General features: G+C 41.9%; 1 protein-coding gene across 8 annotated transcripts in view; it reads left to right on the top strand.

The window, feature by feature from the left end:
• The window catches only part of RIPOR2 (RHO family interacting cell polarization regulator 2), a 231,511-nt gene extending 217,030 nt beyond the window's left edge, over window positions 1-14,481 (top strand). For all 8 annotated transcript variants that reach the window (XM_058432307.1, XM_032140364.2, XM_032140365.2 and 5 more), the window contains 3 exons: window positions 8,147-8,230; window positions 10,906-10,996; window positions 14,246-14,481. In XM_058432307.1, the coding sequence (XP_058288290.1) occupies window positions 8,147-8,230; window positions 10,906-10,996; window positions 14,246-14,346 (276 nt within the window). In that variant the 3' untranslated portion in view covers window positions 14,347-14,481. The remainder of the gene's footprint in view (window positions 1-8,146; window positions 8,231-10,905; window positions 10,997-14,245) is intronic.
• Window positions 14,482-17,986: the final 3,505 nt, after the last annotated feature.

The raw sequence follows: 17,986 nt of genomic DNA, 5'->3' as shown, positions 1-17,986 counted from the left end.
CACACTATCCTGTTTCATAATGGATTTTTAAATGTAATATATGACGGTTATTTTCTTTCCTTGATAGAACATATTGATCTACTTCATTATATTTATGGATGAATGGCATGTCCATGTATGAATATCCTAGAATTTATTTTCTTACTCTATATTGGTGGGCATTTGTGTAGTGTCCAACTCTAAAAATATTATGGTGAACATATGTGTGTGTATATGTGTGTGCATATAGGCATGTCTTATGAGCAGTTTGGGGTCAAGTAATCTAACTATTGGCTGAAAGAGCTGGAATAGTTTTAATTTTAAAAGCCATCACTCTTATTTACAGGGAAGAGGTAATTTCTCTCTCTCTCAGCTTTAATTCAATAGCCATCCACATGGAACAGGAATCTGTAATTTAAGTACATTGGCTCTTACAAGTGGAATTGGTCCCCTGGGATCCCTTTACAATTTATACTGTCATTCTAAAAACTAACTCTCATCAAAATCCAGATCAGCTCAAGAAAGTTAAACATGGCCTCTCCTTGTCCTTGAAAGGTCCCATGTTGAACTCCATTTGTTTAACTTATCTAAGGCACTGCCTAAACTAATATGTAGTGGAACGTTTGTGTACTCACAAGAAAATAATCCATTCTAATGCCATTTTGGTCCAAAAGGGTGAACTCTATGTAGTTCTTTGCTACATAGTTAGGATCTTTCAGTGGAATTAGCTCAAAAAGCTGATCTGTGGGCTGACCACTCTCACCTCCTACCAAAAAGAGAGAAGGAAAATTAAAGAATCGTGAACATGCTAGTAGCAGGATTTATACGCATCTGAGTGTGCAGTTTATGGGGAGCAGGACTGCGATACTCTTTAGTCACAGTGAGGGGCCAGTGTTCTAAATGTGCCCTTAGAAATAGCAACAGGGGGCCGGGTGCAGTGGCTCACACCTGTAATCCCAACACTTTGGGAGGCCGAGGTGGGTGGATCACCTGAGATCAGGAGTTTGAGACCAGCCTGGCCAACATGGGGAAACTCCGTCTCTACTAAAAATACAAAAATTAGCCAGGCCTGGTGGCACATGCTTGTAATCCCAGCTACTCAGGAGGCTGAGGCAGGAGAATCACTTGAACCCAGGAGGTGGAGGCTGCAGTGAGCCGAGGTTGTGCCACTGGACTCCAGCTGGGTGACAGAGCGAGACTCCATCTCAAAAAATAAAAAAATAAAAAAGAAATATCAACAGGTGGCCGGGCGCGGTGGCTCACGCTTGTAATCCCAGCACTTTGGGAGGCCGAGGCGGGCGGATCACGAGGTCAGGAGATCGAGACCACGGTGAAACCCCGTCTCTACTAAAAATACAAAAAATTAGCCGGGCGTGGTGGCGGGCGCCTGTAGTCCCAGCTACTCGGAGAGGCTGAGGCAGGAGAATGGCGTGAACCCAGGAGGCGGAGCTTGCAGTGAGCCGAGATCGCGCCACTGCACTCCAGCCTGGGTGACAGAGCTCAAAAAAAAAAAAAAAAAAGAAAAAAAAAAGAAATATCAACAGGTAAGACATAGCCTTCCTTTGGCTATTCTATATGCATTTTTTACTTTTAGGGCATTAGCCACAGGCTAAATGTTCTCTTGTTATTCCAATTCAGCTCTCATGTTTATTCCCTCAAATTCATATTTCATGACTAAACCTTCATTATGTGACTACTGTGTCCCTGGTATTATATGGAGGGTTTTGTGGACACTGTAGAAATAAAGGAAAAGTAGTCCTTACCCTTGAAGAGTTTCCAGTAGTCAGAAAAACAAGAAATAATACTTGTCAAGTACTGTGTACTTCCTAAACACCAGGCACCGTGCGGCATCACTTAGCTGTCTTATCTCTAACAAGGTGGATGCTATGATCCCACTTTATGGATTAGGAAAGTGAGCCTCCAAGGAGTTAAACTTGGCTAAGACTAGTTAAGTAACAGAATTTGGATTACTACCTAGAAATGTTTGACTCCCAAAGCCTGAACCATATTTTCTTATATGGAATCCTTTCCATATTTTCTTATATGGAATAGCAAAATTATTACATGAAGTTCTTAAAACTAGATGCAAAGCACTAAAGCAACACAAAAATGCCTCTGTGAGAGCTGGTGTCACTGTAAACCCGGAACCTTGCTTCAAGGATCATAGCTATCGAAACAAAATAAAAGTTGTGTGTGTTGGTTCATTATTTTATGCTTTTCCCCACACCTAGACAAGTAGGAAATATCCACTGTCCTCCAACTGTACTGTTGCATTCAGATGCGGTTGCTTCTTTAATTATCCAGGACTGGTCAGAGGAGATGCTGATGGCCTCTGCATGGTGACAGGGGCTTCTTGCTTTATAATGTGCCTTCTGTTTGCTTCCTGGCATTGTTATGAATCTGAGCAGCCACCAATTCTTAGGCAACCACTCAAACTAAAGTGAGCATTTAGTTAAATGACTCAACAGGCATTTAACAATAAATAAATAGGCCGAGCGCGGTGGCTCACGCCTGTAATTCCAACACTTTGGGAAGCCGAGACAAGTGGATCACCTGAGGCCAGGACTTCGAGACCAGCCTGGCCAATATGGTGAAACCCCGTTTCTACTAAAAATACAAAAAATTAGCTGGGCATGGTGGTGGTCACCTGTAGTCCCAGCTACTCGGGAGGCTGAGGCAGGAGAATTGCTTGAACTCAGGAGGCGGAGGTTGCAGTGAGCTGAGATCGCGCCATTGCACTCCAGCCTGGGTGGAGCAAGAACTCCGTCTCAAAAATTAAATAAATAAATAAAAATAAATAAATAAAGTGAGCAACCTATTCAGTAACTCCAAAATTAACAGGGTCAGGGATCATCTCCGAAGTTAACATAGACAGGTTTTCCGTATCACCTGGCATGTTAGCTTGGCATCTAACAAGTAGCTAGTCATCTGTTCATGGGACAAGTGAATTGATATTTTCAGATATATTTACACACATGGTTACAATATTTGTATTCCTGAAATGAGGGAGACAAACATTTCCACCAACATAATCAGACTAAAGGAATTATGACTCAGCATTTTGCATAGACACTAAAGGAATTATGACTCAGCGTTTTGCATAGACACTAAAGGAATTATGACTCAGCGTTTTGCATAGACACTAAAGGAATTATGACTCAGCATTTTGCATAGACACCATCGATTGGTTTCTGACCTCCAGGGCCAGCCCTTGTTAAAATTATAAAGTCGATGAACTTCAGCACAAGACTCCTCTCTATTTTCCCCTGCCCATTTCTCTCTCTCTCAGGTTTGTTTTGGATTTTAATGACGGGATCCTACTTTGTTACCCAGGCTGGACATGCACCACCCAGGTGGTGCAATCATAGCTCACTACAGCCTTCAACTCCTGCCATTTCCCTCTTTTACTCTTATCAAGGGCCTTGAAGGTTAACTATCAAACCATAGGTTTACCCCTTACCAAAACCACATATTCCAAGACTTAAATGGGTGATCACAACTTAAATTGTCCTTCCTCTCAGGCACGTTTGCATTATAACAATGCTTCAATAGGGATGAAATGCTAAAGATGACCTTGGTGTATATCCACCTCTGGAAATGGGAGCTTTGGAGGGGGTTGATGGCAAGTGGCACTTCAGGGACAGTCAACTTGTTCCTTTTGTACGGGAGGCTAGTCCCTGTGTGTGTAGCTGCCAGTTGTGGATTGAGGCTTATTTCCTCCCCTTTTGGCTGTTCACCCTCAAGTGAGTAGAGGCCAAAAGGCAAGCCAGAGAGAGGTTTTCAAAAGCCAAAGCCCAAGCTCTAACTATTTAGGTCTAGTATAGTTAAGAGCTAGTTACTGTTACAGCTTTTGTTCTTGCTGTAATAACCTATACTGCATATCTTTGTTTCCTTTAAGAGTATTAAACCGGCCGGGCACGGTGGCTCACGCCTGTAATCCCAGCACTTTGGGAGGCCGAGGCGGGCGAATCACCTGAGGTCTAGAGTTTGAGACCAGCCTGACCAACATGGAGAAACCCCGTCTCTACTAAAAATACAAAAAATTAGCTGGGCGTGGTGGAGCATGCCTGTAATCCCAGCTACTCGGGTGGCTGAGGCAGGAGAATCGCTTGAACCTGGCAGGCAGAGGTTGCAGTGAGCCGAGATTGCACCATTGCACTCCAGCCTGGGCAACAAGAGCAAAACTCCATCTCAAAAAAAAAAAAAAAAGAGTGTTAAACTGGCTGGGCGTGGTGGCTCACGCCTGTAATCCCAGAACTTTGGGAGGCTGAGGAGGGCACATCATCTGAGGTCAGGAGTTCAAGACCAGCCTGGCCAACATAGTGAAACCCCATCTATACTAAAAATACAAAAATTAGCCGGGTGTGGTGGCAGTGCCTATAATCCCAGCTACTCAGGAGGCTGAGGCGGGCGTATGGCTTGAACCCGGGAGGCAGAGGTTGCAGTGAGCTGAGATGGTGCCACTGTACTCCAGCCTGGGCTACCAAGAGAGACTCTCTCAAAAAAAAAAAAAAAAAAAAGAAAAGAAAAAAGAGTGTTAAACCATATGTCCACACAAAAAAACCTTGTACACAGATGTTCATAGCAGCATTATTCATAATAACCAAAAAGTAGAAACAATCTGAAGGTTCATCAACTGGTGAATAAATAAAATGTGGTCTAGCCATATAATGGAATATTTTTTGGCCATAAAAAGAAATGCAATCCTAATACATTCTTCAACCTAGATGAACCTTGAAGATATTATGCCAAATGAAAGAGCAAGACATAGAAGGCCACATATTGTGTGAATTCATTTATATGAAATGTCCAAAGTAGGCAAATCCATAGAGATGGAGAGTAGATTAGTGGTTGCCAGGGACTGGAGAGAAAGGGTCTTGGGAATGACTACTAATGGGTACAGGATTTCTTTTTGGGGTAATGAAAATGTTCTGAAATCAGATGACGGGGATGATTTGTGAATATACTAAAAACCACTGAATTATACATGCTGTAGTCTAAATATTATGGTATATAAATTATATTTTCAATTTTTTAAAAATAGAGTTGTCCTATAAAACTGAGAAAACAGGGGCCGTGTGCAGTGGCTCACACCTGTAATCCCAGCACTTTGGGAGGCCAAGGCGGACGGATCACGAGGTCAGGAGTTTGAGACCAGCCTGGCCAACATGGTGAAACCCTGTCTCTATTAAAAATACAAAAATTAGTGGGGCATCGTGGTGGGTACCTGTAATCCCAGCTACTGGGGAGGCTGAGGCAGAAGAATGGCTTGAACCCAGGAGGAAGAGGTTGCAGTGAGCCGAGATCATGCCACTGCACTCCAGCCTAGGTGACAGAGCAAGACTCTGTCTCAAAAAAAAAAAAAACTGAGAAGACAAGATGTGTTTAATCCCAACTATCAGTGACTATAGCAGAACGATGTGGCATTTTATGAGTAGTCATGTCATTAAGTGGTTGATGACACTTTCAAGCTGGTTCATCTAGGGTCTCACTAGGACAGATTATCATTCCAGATGCTAAAGGAGTTAAATAAGAAAAAAAAAAAAAAAACAAGGTCTTCATCCTAAGGAGCTTCAATATAAATGGTGGCACTATGGTATTTTTCTCTTATAAACAAATATATGAATACACAGATATATGTGAGAATAAAAATAATATTATAGCTATACTAATTGAGGGCTTACTTTGTGCCAGGCCTTGTTTTCTGTTCTTTACGTGTGTTGTAGCGTTGAAGGTTCACAAATCCCTGTAAGTGGGTCTTATTATTACAACCATTTTGCAGATTGGCAGACTGAAGCATGCGAAGTTAAGTAACCTGCCCAAAATCACATGTTAGGTAGCTGAAGTACATACTAGAAATATAAATACTTATAAATTTAGACACATATAAATAATGACAGTTAATTTAAGAAACAAGGAAAACGTAAGTTATAGGAAATCAGAGGAAAAAAACAGAGAATTGGTCACATAACGGTTGGTGAAATGGGTCCTGGGCCTCGGGCAAATTTGAAAGGTCATCAAAAATGAGGCCTGTCAGAGAGGAGAGGAGAGCATGTGGAATTCTCGGGGGGGGCTGCGGGGGGGCGGGTCACAGCCTCTGGGTACATTGAGTATGGCAAGAAAAGAGGGCAGTTAGGGAGAGAGTGGGGAGCCACCTGGCTTAGGGTCTTGAAAAGCCCAGAGTGAGGAGTTCTAGTTTGATGCTAGGCAAAGAAAAGGGAGTCACTCTACTCTTCCAAGAGAGGGGACGGGGGCTGCTCATGATTGACGTAATGCATGCTGGAGGAAGGGGATCCCTCATCGTTAGGCACGGGGAGTAGAATGCTGTGGTGATGGCCCAGTAGGAAATTGAGACCTCCAACAAGACCTGAGGCCATGGAAAGGGATAAATCTAAGAAATATCATCATATAGCCCAGGCACGGTGGCTCATGCCTGTAATCCCAGCAGTTTGGAAGGCTGAGGCAGGAGGATGGTTTGGGCTCAGGAGTTCAAGACCAGTCTAGGCAACATTGCAAAACCCCGTTTCTACAAAAAACATTAGAAAACAAGCCGGGCATGGTGGCACATGTCTGTAGTACCAGCTACTTGGGAGGCTGAGGTGGGAGGATCACCTGAGCCCAGGAGGTTGAGGCTGTAGTGAGCTGTGATCATGCCACTGCACTCCAGACTGGGTGACAGAGCAAGACCCTGTCTCAAAAAAATAAAACAAATGGCAGAGTAACACCATTTATTGATTCAACAGATACACATTAGTATGGTGATCTGATTTGAGTTATGCTTTTAAAAATAAAAATAAGCTGGGCGTGGTGGCTCACGTCTGTAATCCCAGCACTTTGGGAGGCCCAGGTGGGTGGATCACCTGAGGTCAGGAGTTCAAAACCAGCCTTGACCAACATGGTGAAACCCTGTCTCTACTAAAAATACAAAAATTAGCTGGGCATCATGGCATCTACCTGTAATCCCAGCTACGAGGGAGGCTGAGGCAGGAGAATTGCTTGAACCCGGGAGGCGGAGGTTGCAGTGAGCCAAGTTTGCGCCATTGCACTCCAGCCTGGGCAACAAGAGTGAAACTCCATCTCAATAAATAAATAAATAAATAGAAAATAGAAAATAAAAGTAATTCAGACAAATAGCAAGAAATGCACAATGTAGCCCAACAAAACCAAAAATTAGTCCTCTCTTTCCACCCTCAATTCTCTTCAAGAGTAATTAAGTTTCCTATGAACCAACATGACATATAGTGATTCTTATTAATTTGAATTAATGTTAAGTGCTACACATTTTATCAACCATTTAGGAAGAAATTAGCTTGGTAAAAATAAGACAATTGGCCAGGTGCGGTGGCTCACGCCTGTAATCCCAGCACTTTGAGAGGCTGAGGAGGGCAGATCACTAGGTCAGGAGATCGAGACCATCCTGGCTAACATGGTGAAACCCTGTCTCTACTAAAAAAAAATACAAAAAATTAGTCGGGCGTGGTGGCGGACGCCTGTAGTGCCAGCTACGCGGGAGGCTGAGGCAGGAGAATGGCGTGAACCTGGGAGGCGGAGGTTGCAGTGAGCCGAGATCATGCCACTGCACTCCAGCCTGGGCGACAGAACGAGACTCTGTCTCAAAAAAAATGAAAAGCCAGAACCATAACTCTCTATCTCCCAATTTTATTTAATAAATTGATCCCTTATATTCTCCTAGAGTCATGGACTCTAGGAGAATATTTCAAATCTTGGAATGACACATGAGACAAGGGGCAGGATCTTGCAGGCCTTTATGATGGGACATAAAGAAAGGGATTAACACCTTAAAAGTAAAAGTTAATGATCTGGGATCAAAAACAGCTCTGAGAAATTTTGCCTTCCTCGTTACTTGGTTTAAAAAATTACCTTTAGGTGGCCAATAAAAGCCCACAGGCATTATGTTACTCAATAAATTGATCCCTTATGTTCTCCTAGAGTCATAGTAGATCTAGGAGAACATAAGGGATCAATTTATTGAATAAACAGCTCTTTTCATTAATATGAATTTCAATGGCTTTTTTTCTTGCTCTGAAGGTAGTACAAAATGTGTAGGTTATATGCTATAGTTTATCTCAGAGAGTAAGAATGAGGTATACCTCTTAAACTATGAACAAACCAAAATGTCTTCACGAGGTCCCTCCTTCTCTTTCAGGCCTTGCTCTATTACTGTGAAGCACTAACAAAGACAAACCTCCAGCTCCAGAAAGCAGCTTGCCTGGCCCTGAAAATCCTTGAGGTAAAGCCCAGCCTTGGAGCTCCCCTGGCAGCTCAGCTTGAAGCCAGGCTAAGCCAAGTGTACATAACAGCTTTTCTTTCATGTTTGAAAGTACTTTTTTAGCAGTATTTCCTGTCTTCTTTGCACCGTATATTAGTTTTGGTATTTTTCTCCCTTAAACAGTAATTACATGTGACTTTGTTTTGTTAAAGTCAATAAGTGGCAGAAAGCAGGAACCAGTTTGCCTTTAGGTCAGTATTAGAAAAGTATATCTTATTGACCGGCACAGTGGCTCATGCCTGTAATCCCAGCATTTTGGGAGGCTGAGGCCGGTGGATCACTTGAGGTCAGGAGTTTGAGACCAACCTGGCCAACATGGTGAAACCTCATCTCTACAAAAATACAAAAATTAGCTGGGCATGGCAGGTGCCTGTAATCCCAGCTACTCAGGAGGCTGAAGAGGGAGAATTGCTTGAACCCAGGAGGTTGCAGTGAGCCAAGATTGTGCCATTGCACTCCAGCCTGGGTGGCAGAGCCAGACTCTGTCTCAAAAAAAAAAAAAAGAGAGAGAAAGAAAAAGGAAAGTATATCTTATCTTAAAAGGGAGATGAGATGTACGGTGATTTCACTTATTTTTATTGTGAACAACAAAAAGCAAGGACAAATAAGATTTGAAAAGAAGTACTAAAATTCAGTATGCCACTGAATTCCCAGATCCCTCCCACAAGCTCTCTTTATTAAGCAGAGAATCAGTTTTGATTGTCATAAGGAGGTGTCGTGAGCAGGGAGAGAGCCAGAATGTAAACAGGTACGAAAAGAATGGGGACTCCTGACATGGAAGTTTCCCTTTCAATAGGCAAGATGTAATGTTTGACCTACTTTCATCACAAAAAAAAAAAAGACAAATCAGTCTTGAGAAAAGAATGAGAGAAGGCCAGGCGCAGTGGCTCATGCCTGTAATCCCAGCACTTTGGGAGGCTGAGGCGGGCAGATCACTTGAGGTCAGGAGATCGAGACCAGCCTGGCCAACATGATGAAACCCCATCTCTACTAAAAATACAAAAAAATTAGCCAGGCGTGGTGGCACACACCTGTAATCCCAGCTACTGGGGAGGCTGAGGCAGGAGAATTGCTTGAATCCAGGAGACAGAGGTTGCAGTGAGCCGAGATTGCACCACTGCACTCCAACCTGGGCGACAGAGACTCCATCTCAAAAAAAAAAAAAAAAAAAAAGAATGAGAGAAGGCCACACCTTAGAACCTGCCAAAATCTTGGAAAAGAGGCAGGGACCTGCAGGCCTGATAAAGAAAGGGATTAATACCTCAAAAGAAAAAGTTAATGGCCTGTGATCAAAAACAGCTCTAGGGCCAGGCATGGTGGCTCACGCCTGTAATCCCAGCACTTTGGGAGGCTGAGGCTGGTGGATCACCTGAGGTCAGGAGTTTGAGACCAGCCTGGCCAACATGGTGAAACCTCATCCTTACTGAAAACACAAAAATTAGCCAGGCGTGGTGGTGCACACCTGTAATCCCAGCTACTTAGGAGGCTGAGGCAGGAGAATCACTTGAACCCAGGAGACAGAAGTTGCAGTGAGCCAAGATCACGCCACTGTACTCCAGCCTGGGTGACTGAATGAGACGCTGTCTCAAAAAAAAAAAAAAAAAAAAAAAGAAAAAAGAAAGAAACAGCTGTAGGAAATTTTGCCTTCCCTGTTACTTGGTTAAAAAAGAAAATTACCTTCAGGTGCTCAAATAGAAAGCCCACAGTGGTTGGTATTTGGGTGCTCTCCTGATATCCAGTGACATATCAGTGACGGATGGCTGTGATACAGACAAAGTAAATAAAGACATAAGGATACAGTGATCTGTATGGGTTTTCATACTCTGAATCCACTAGACTGTAAATTCTTGAGGACCAGAACCATGTCTGGTTCACTGTGGAATCTCTCATGCCTTATGAATAGTCTGGTTCATGGAGTGCTCAATAAATATTTGTGGAACAAACAAATAGAAGAATTGTCATTAATGGCCTTTACCTCCTCCTCTATTTTAGCATATAAACTAAATAGTAAGAATTTTAAAATTAGAGCCATTTTGGAATCAGTGAGATTCAGTGGAAAGAACCAGGGAAAATGGATTCTATTCTGGAAAAGCAAGCTAGTCACTTCACTCCTCTAGACCAGGAGTCTGCTGTGGAATGAGGAATTTCGCTGATCATCAGAATTCCTGAAAGTAAGAACTCTGGGCCCCATCCCAGGAAATTCTGACATAGTGCATCCGGAGTGGCACCTAGGAATATTTACTTTTAAGGAATTCAGACACTCAGCTAGGTTTGACCCCATAGGTAAATGGTTTTTAGCGTTCCTACCAGCTGGCCAGGCACAGTGGCTTACACCTGTAATCCCACCACGTTAGGAGGCCAAGGCAGAAGAATTCGACTAGCCTGGGCAACTTAGTGAGACTTCATCTGTACCAAAGGTTAAAAATTAAAAATCAGTCCTGGCTACTCAGGAGGCTGAGGCAGGAGAATTGCTTGAGCCCAGGAGGTCAAGGCTGCAGTGAGCTATGATCGCTCCATTGCATTCCAGCCTGGGCAACAAAGTGAGACTAAAGTTCCCACCAGTTGTGAAATGCCAAGTCTCGTGGAACTCTGGACCTAAATGTCAAAACACGATTTAACCTATTTTTCCCCCATAGGCTACTGAAAGCATTAAAATGCTGGTGACATTGTGTCAATCTGATACTGAAGAAATCAGAAATGTGGCCTCAGAAACCCTCTTGTCTCTGGGTGAGTTTTATTGTTGTTGTTTACATGATTGTTTGTTTCTGGCACTCTCAAAGGGATGTTCCCTTTTTGATGTTCCCTTCTCCAGTAAGGAGAAGTTTCATGTACCCTGTTTTAGCAGTTTTCCCACTATAAGCTGTCTTCTCACACACACAGAGTACGAAGAACTGATCAGTGTCCATCTTACCCCAACTCCTTGTTCTGTCTGGATGCTGAGAGTGAAGTATATTGTCTGGAGCCTTTCTATATGAATTGATCAGTCTGTGTACTATTTAGAATCAAGAACACAGAAGTCAAACCATAAAGCAAAGGCAATAGGAATCCAGGCTGTGTTGCCAGGGTGGGGTTGACACTCCCTGGAGGACAGAAATTAGGTGAGGTACCAGAGATGCATCCCAGGGAATGCTGTAAAGCCCCAGGTATCTCAGCCTCACCCTGACTCCCAGGTTAACTTCTGACTGCCCTGTGGCCTCTGCCCATCTGAGCCCTGATACCTAAGAAAAGAATTGGAGTACTTATTTTATTCTGAAATATCCAGATATTCCTTCCTCTTCACTTTATTTTATGAAGGTTCATGCCTAGCAGGCATTATACATTTATTCTTTTTTGGGGACTTGGGAGGGTGGGGAAAGCCTTTCTTAACTCTGTATTAAAAAGTGTAAATAGCTGGGTTTGGTGGCTCACCCCTGTAACCCCAGCACTTTGGGAGGCCAAGGTGAGTGGATCACTTGAGGTCAAGAGTTCGAGACCAGCCTGGCCAACATGGTGAAACCGTGGGTCTAATAAAAATACAAAAATTAGCCAGGTGGGGTGGGGTGCACCTGTAGTTCCAGCTACTTGGGAGGCTGAGGTAGGAGAATCACTTGAACCCAGGAAACGGAGGTTGCAGTGAGCTGAGATCATGCCACTGTACTCCAGCCTGGGTGACAGAGCAAGACTCTGTCTCAAAAAAAAAAAGTATAAATAATTATTATAAATAATTTTACTTCAACAACACAGTCTTAAAGTATAAAAACTATGCTCCTAGAAATCCTCAGACATAATCCAATCAATACTGCAGCTTAGAAAAAAGCCACCCTTGTTTAAGTGATAGTAACTTAACAACATGAAGAAGAATCTCATGGCATTTGTAATCACTGTGAAAATCCCATTTATTGTTAGGCCGTCTTTCTTACAATTATGGGTTTAACAAGGCTTTGTTCTGCTATTGAATATATTATTTCTTCCACAGAAATCTTAGCCAGTATATATTTGTTTAAAGGATAAAAGTTACTCCTTATGGCTGTATTAGGCATAGAAATTATTTAATTCTCTAAAAATGTACCCAGGTATTATTAGTTTAAACTCCTTTATCCCTTCGTATTCTAAAATAACCATGAAGGTAAGCCAGGCGCTTATAAAGCATAGCCAACGAAGCTTCTATTTCCAGTGTAACCTAAGGAAGATGATCCCTACAGAATGTGCCCCGGGCCTCACTGGAGCTGTGCAAACAGCAGCATCTCCAGAAGCCATCACCATACCTGCTTCACCTTAGCTCTTCATGCAGGCTGCTCACATCAGCCCTGGGTCCTCTCACACCACCAGTGTGCAGTGCTCAACACTGGCTGCACATTCGCCAGGGAAGCTGAAACAATCTACTCCCAAAGATTCTGCTTTCATTGGTCTAAGTGTGCCTTGGCATCAGGATTTTTTAAGGATTTTTTGAAGCCTCCCAGGTGATTCTAATATAAAGTTTGAGAACCCCCCTGAAGTCAATATTATGAATCTTCCTTGACCCTAATACACAAATACTGGCACATTTTTCTCTCACACAAATGACTGAATTAATATAGTGAGAATAGTATTTTCAATAGGAATTGATAAAATGCCCTATGACAAAGGGCAGAAGGTCATTGCAGGCACTTAAAGGACTCAGGGCTGCAACTATTTACCAATCAGTATGGAATGATTTCGATATTTTAACCTAGAGCTGTCCAATAGATCTCTCCATGGTGTTGGGATTGTTCTATGTGCACTGTCCCGTATGACAGCAGTCATCCTAAATGGCTGTTGGGCTGTTCGTCTTTGCCACCATGATTGAGGAACTGAAGTTTTAAGTTTACTCAATTTTGAGGACAGCTGCTCCTTGACTTAGAATGCGGTTACATCCCGATAAACCCATTGTAAGTTGAAAATACTGTTAAGTCAAAAAAGCACTTAATACATCTTACCTGCAGAACATCATGGCTTAGCCTAGCCTACCTTAAACATGGAGTCTCGCTCTATCACCCAGGCTGGAGTGCAATGATGCAATCTCGTCTCATTGCAACCTCTGCCCCCGAGTTCAAGCAATTCTCCTGCCTCAGCCTCCCAAGTAGCTGGGTCTACAGGCGGATTCCACCACACCCAGCTAACTTTTTTTTTGTATTTTTTGGTAGAGATGGGGTTTCACTATGTTGATCAGGCTGGTCTCAAACTCATGACCTCAAGTGATCCACCACCTTGGCTTCCCAAAGTTCTGGGATTACAGGTGTGAGCCACCACACCCAGCTGAACTTCTGATTAGGCACAACTATTTCCATCTTTGTCTCACTTACATGTATGAAAGCCTGCTTCTTATCACTTGTCTTTGCACTTTATTTTCTCATTTTCTAATCATTTTTTAAAGTAGAAAAATAGAACAAAACATTAAAATTATTTGCAAATGCATCCTAACTGTTCAAGGTGGTGCTACAGACAAAACTGAACTAGCTGGTGGCTGGTAGAAGGCATCTCTGTATGTTTACATAGTAAAGAGTAATTTTTAGCTGAAGTTTGAAAGCCTAAGATTGATTTTACCACATATCATTTAGATGTATCAATATATAATGTATACAAGTAAAAGTTATGTAAAAGTTCAATGCATTAAAGTCAAGGATCAGCCATATTGAAATCCCTAATTGTACTTAAAATATAATCCATACAATTGCTCTGAAATAAATCTATTATATGAAATCATCAACATCAAATGGCCATAAGACTTCTACTCTGTTTCATACCCTGGCATTCTTTTGGTCTCTGGCATGAATTAGCTCAAAAGTTCTTGGTTGTTCTAAGCATTACCTGGAAAACAATGACATAATTAGGAATAACAAAAGATAACTTTTCCTTACCAAAAGTTAACATAGCATATTATAGCAACCCATCCCTAAACAATTGGCACTATGTTACTTTGAGTAATGAGTAAAAACATTAAGTTTGAATTGGTACTCATGTTTAATGTTCTATATTTAGGAGAAGATGGGCGGCTGGCATATGAACAATTGGACAAATTTCCTCGAGACTGTGTTAAAGTTGGAGGTCGTCATGGAACTGAAGTTGCCACAGCCTTTTAATTACAGGTTAACTGCCTAACAGCTGTCTTAATATCTGGCCCTTTTCATCAAGATGGTGCTGTGGTTTGGGCTGGAAATTGTTTAGAGCCTGAGAGACACAACAACTAAAATAAAAATGTAGGCTGTGTGCAGTGGCTCATGCCTGTAATCCCAGTACTTTGGGAGGCCAATGCAGGAGAATTGCTTAAGCCCAGGAGGTTCAAGACCAACCTGGGCAACATAGCAAGGCCCTGTCTCTACAAAAAAAATAGTTTAATTAGTCAGGCGTGGTGGCATGCACCTGTAGTCCCAGCTACTTGGGAGGCTAAGGTGGGAGGATTGCTTGAGCCCAGAAGATTCAGGCTGCAGTGAGCCGTAATTGCACCACTGCACTCCAGACTGGGTGACAGAGCAAAACCCTGTCTCAAAAAACAAAACAAAACAACAACAACAAAAACATGTTATAGAAAGAATTCAGAGTCTCGTTTCACAGTACCTATCTACTTTTCCTTTGGCCAATATAGAATAGGGCTATGGTATAATTCAATAGATTACGTCGTCAGTTGTGTCTGATAATACTCAGTGAAAGAGTCCATCTTATCTTAATATGTATGAAATTTAAAAATAGCCATCTTTGTACTTTTTTGCAAGTTTCTCTATAAGCTTGAAATAGTCATGTGATACTTCGACAAACATCATATGCCTTGCAGTTTTTCTCTGTCGTGTTCTCAGGGTTGAGTAGTCCCCTTAGCTACCTAACTTTACTTTCAATACAAAGCACAAAAAAGAATATCTTCAAATAAAAGTTTGCCTGCAGAACCTGGCAAAATGACCCATTGTGAGAGTTTAGATGTTTTAATTGTATGTGCTCCCAGCTACTCCGGAGTCTGAGGTGGGAGGATCACTTGAGGCAGAGGTTGCAGTAAGCTGAGATTGCACCGCTGCACTCCAGCCCATGTGACAGAGGAATGAGAGCCAGTCTCAAAAAAAAAAAAAAAAAAAACTCCCACAGTTTATTTTGTTTCTTTTCCTCATCCTGAAAATTCCAAAATCATGTTTCCATTATGGAAAAGAAGATAAGTAAATGACTAAGAACTACCTTAAGATTATGCCTATACACTTAAAAACAAACAAAAAACTCAAAGCTTAATGCTTTTTTTTTTTTAATTAATGAGAGCTATTTTTTATGATATTCTTACCGTAGGGGTGTTTTGCTGCTAAGACAAATCAAAACCAAAAGCTGTAGATTCACAAAGCTGTGATGCCCTTTGAGGTGGAGGAACCTAGAAGTCGGAGAAATCCTAATGGAGTAGGAGTGGAGGGACATTTAAAGTGGTGCCTCCTTCTGTAAAAATGACCGTGGGATTAGAAAGAAGGACATCCTGAGGGTGGTTACTGCCCCCAGAGAAATCACTCACTGGTAGGATTCCCTGGCCAAATAGTTCAAACATCAGGTCCCATTATTGCTTCAGTATCAGAGATGCAAGTTCATTAAGCAAAGTACAAGACCATTCAGTAGCTCTTATTAAATTATCTTTTCTCCCTCTGAAGAGTGTACAAGGTGGGGTATGCCAAGGTATCAAAACAATATATGTGAGTGTAATTTAAAATGTGGAATATCAACTGTACTATGGACGTGTTTGTATCATTTAGATGTCATTTTAAATATTTACATTTTAGCAAGACTTTTAAAAAGGACTCATTTCGTTTCAAAGTGCAAATTGTTTGCCAGGCTTCTGGCAAATAGTTCTTTCAACTGTGAAGTTATAATGTACATATGTGTATATTTATAAATATTATATATATTCATATATCCTTGACTTTAAAGGTACATTGTACAGTCTGTAGTTAGTAGGTATAGCCTATAGCTTATGTTAAATGGTTGAAATGCTTCTTTTTATAGAAAGTCAAACACAGATGTTACAGGATTTTGTGTTTGGTTTGTCATTTTTTTTATTTTTTATTTTTTTGACTATTGCATGAGTAATTAATTCCAGATCTTTTGTATTCACTTCTGTATTTTATGTTTGGTTGAGGGGGTGCTTTTAGTTTTGTGGCATTTGTATTCATTGATCTTTCAGTCATGTAAGTTAAAATAAAAATTATTTTTGAATTACTAGCTTCATGTGCAGTCTGATGTTATTTTTTTTCACATGCCCTTTCTGAGTTGGTATTTACAGAACACACTGCACCTCATTTTCACCTTGATTTTATTTTATTTATTTATTTTGAGATGGAGTTTTGCTCTTGTTGCCCCAGCTGGAGTGCAATGGTGCGATCTCAGCTCACCGCAACCTCCGCCTCCCACCTCAAGCGATTCTCCCACCTCAGCCTCTCGAGTAGCTGGGATTCTCCCACCTCAGCCTCTCAAGTAGCTGGGATTCTCCCACCTCAGCCTCTCGAGTAGCTGGGATTGCAGGCATGCGCCACCACGCCCGGCTAATTTTGTATTTTTAGTAGAGATGGGGTTTCTCCACATTGATCAGCTGGTCTCGAACTCCCAACCTCAGGTGATCTGCCCGCCTCGACCTCCCAAAGTGCTGGGATTACAGGTGTGAGCCACCGCAGCTGGCGATTTCATTTTCAATTTGAAATTCCTTTATCTCTAAATAGAGATAATAAATCTCAGTTTGTTGTAAAGCTAATTGGAGAGAAAACAGCTAAGTTTCACTGTTGTGGTATCTATGAGCAGAGACTGTGAGCTCCTTGAGGGCAAATAGGCATGGTGGCTCACGCCAAGATCGTGCCACTGCACTCCAGCCTGGGCAACAGGGTGAGATTCTGTCTCAGAAAAAAAAAAAAAAAAAAAAAAGTGCCTTCACTGATTTGTTTATGTTCTGTTCCCACTCAGACCCCACCAGCATCATCACAAAGGAGCCCCTGACTTTCAACTCTGACAGTATTTACCAAGCGACTCATTAAATACCAGTGATTGCTTTTACTGAGTCAGTGGTAAAAACATTTTCCTCTATAAGGTTTGCTACTATACTGTTTAACTAAATTGCCTTAGTTACTTTACAAAATTATAAAGTAAAATTGTAAACCTTAGTTCACTGAAAAATGCCAGTACTTGTTGCTGTATCAGAAAAACTCAAATAAAATACTTTTATCCCTGACTTTTCCTGGAGACAGTGCCTCTTAGTAAACAAATATTATCTTTTGGTTTTGAGACAGTCCTAAGTACACCTTGTTCAAGGAATAATAATTGTTTGCTAAAAATTAGAACTCTAACTTCTCATGCATTCAAGAAGTATTTGCTGCTTACTTACTACGAACAAGGTGTATGCCAAGGACTGTTCTTGGCACTGGAAATAGAGTAGTAGAGAAAAATAAAAGACATAACAATCCCTGCCCTCCCAGACCTTACATCCTGGCAAAGGGAAGACAGCGAAGCAGAGAAGGGGAGAAATGATTGCACAAGGTGGGGTGAAGAGAGGCACAGGGAGAAAGCAAAGATCACAAGTTTAAAAAGAGTGGTCAGGGGCCGGGCACAGTGGCTCACACCTGTAATTCCAGCACTGTGGGAGGCCAAGGCTGAGGATCCCTTGAAGCCAGGAAATCAAGACCAGCCTGCACGGCATACTGAAACTCCCATCTCTACAAAAATTTTAAAAACCAGCTGGACGTGGTGGCGTGCACCGGTGGTCCCAATTACTTGGGA

The sequence above is a fragment of the Hylobates moloch genome, unplaced genomic scaffold, assembly GCF_009828535.3.
Source record: "Hylobates moloch isolate HMO894 unplaced genomic scaffold, HMol_V3 SCAFFOLD_20, whole genome shotgun sequence".
NCBI lineage: Eukaryota > Metazoa > Chordata > Mammalia > Primates > Hylobatidae > Hylobates > Hylobates moloch.
This window is presented reverse-complemented; position numbering and strand designations above follow the sequence as displayed.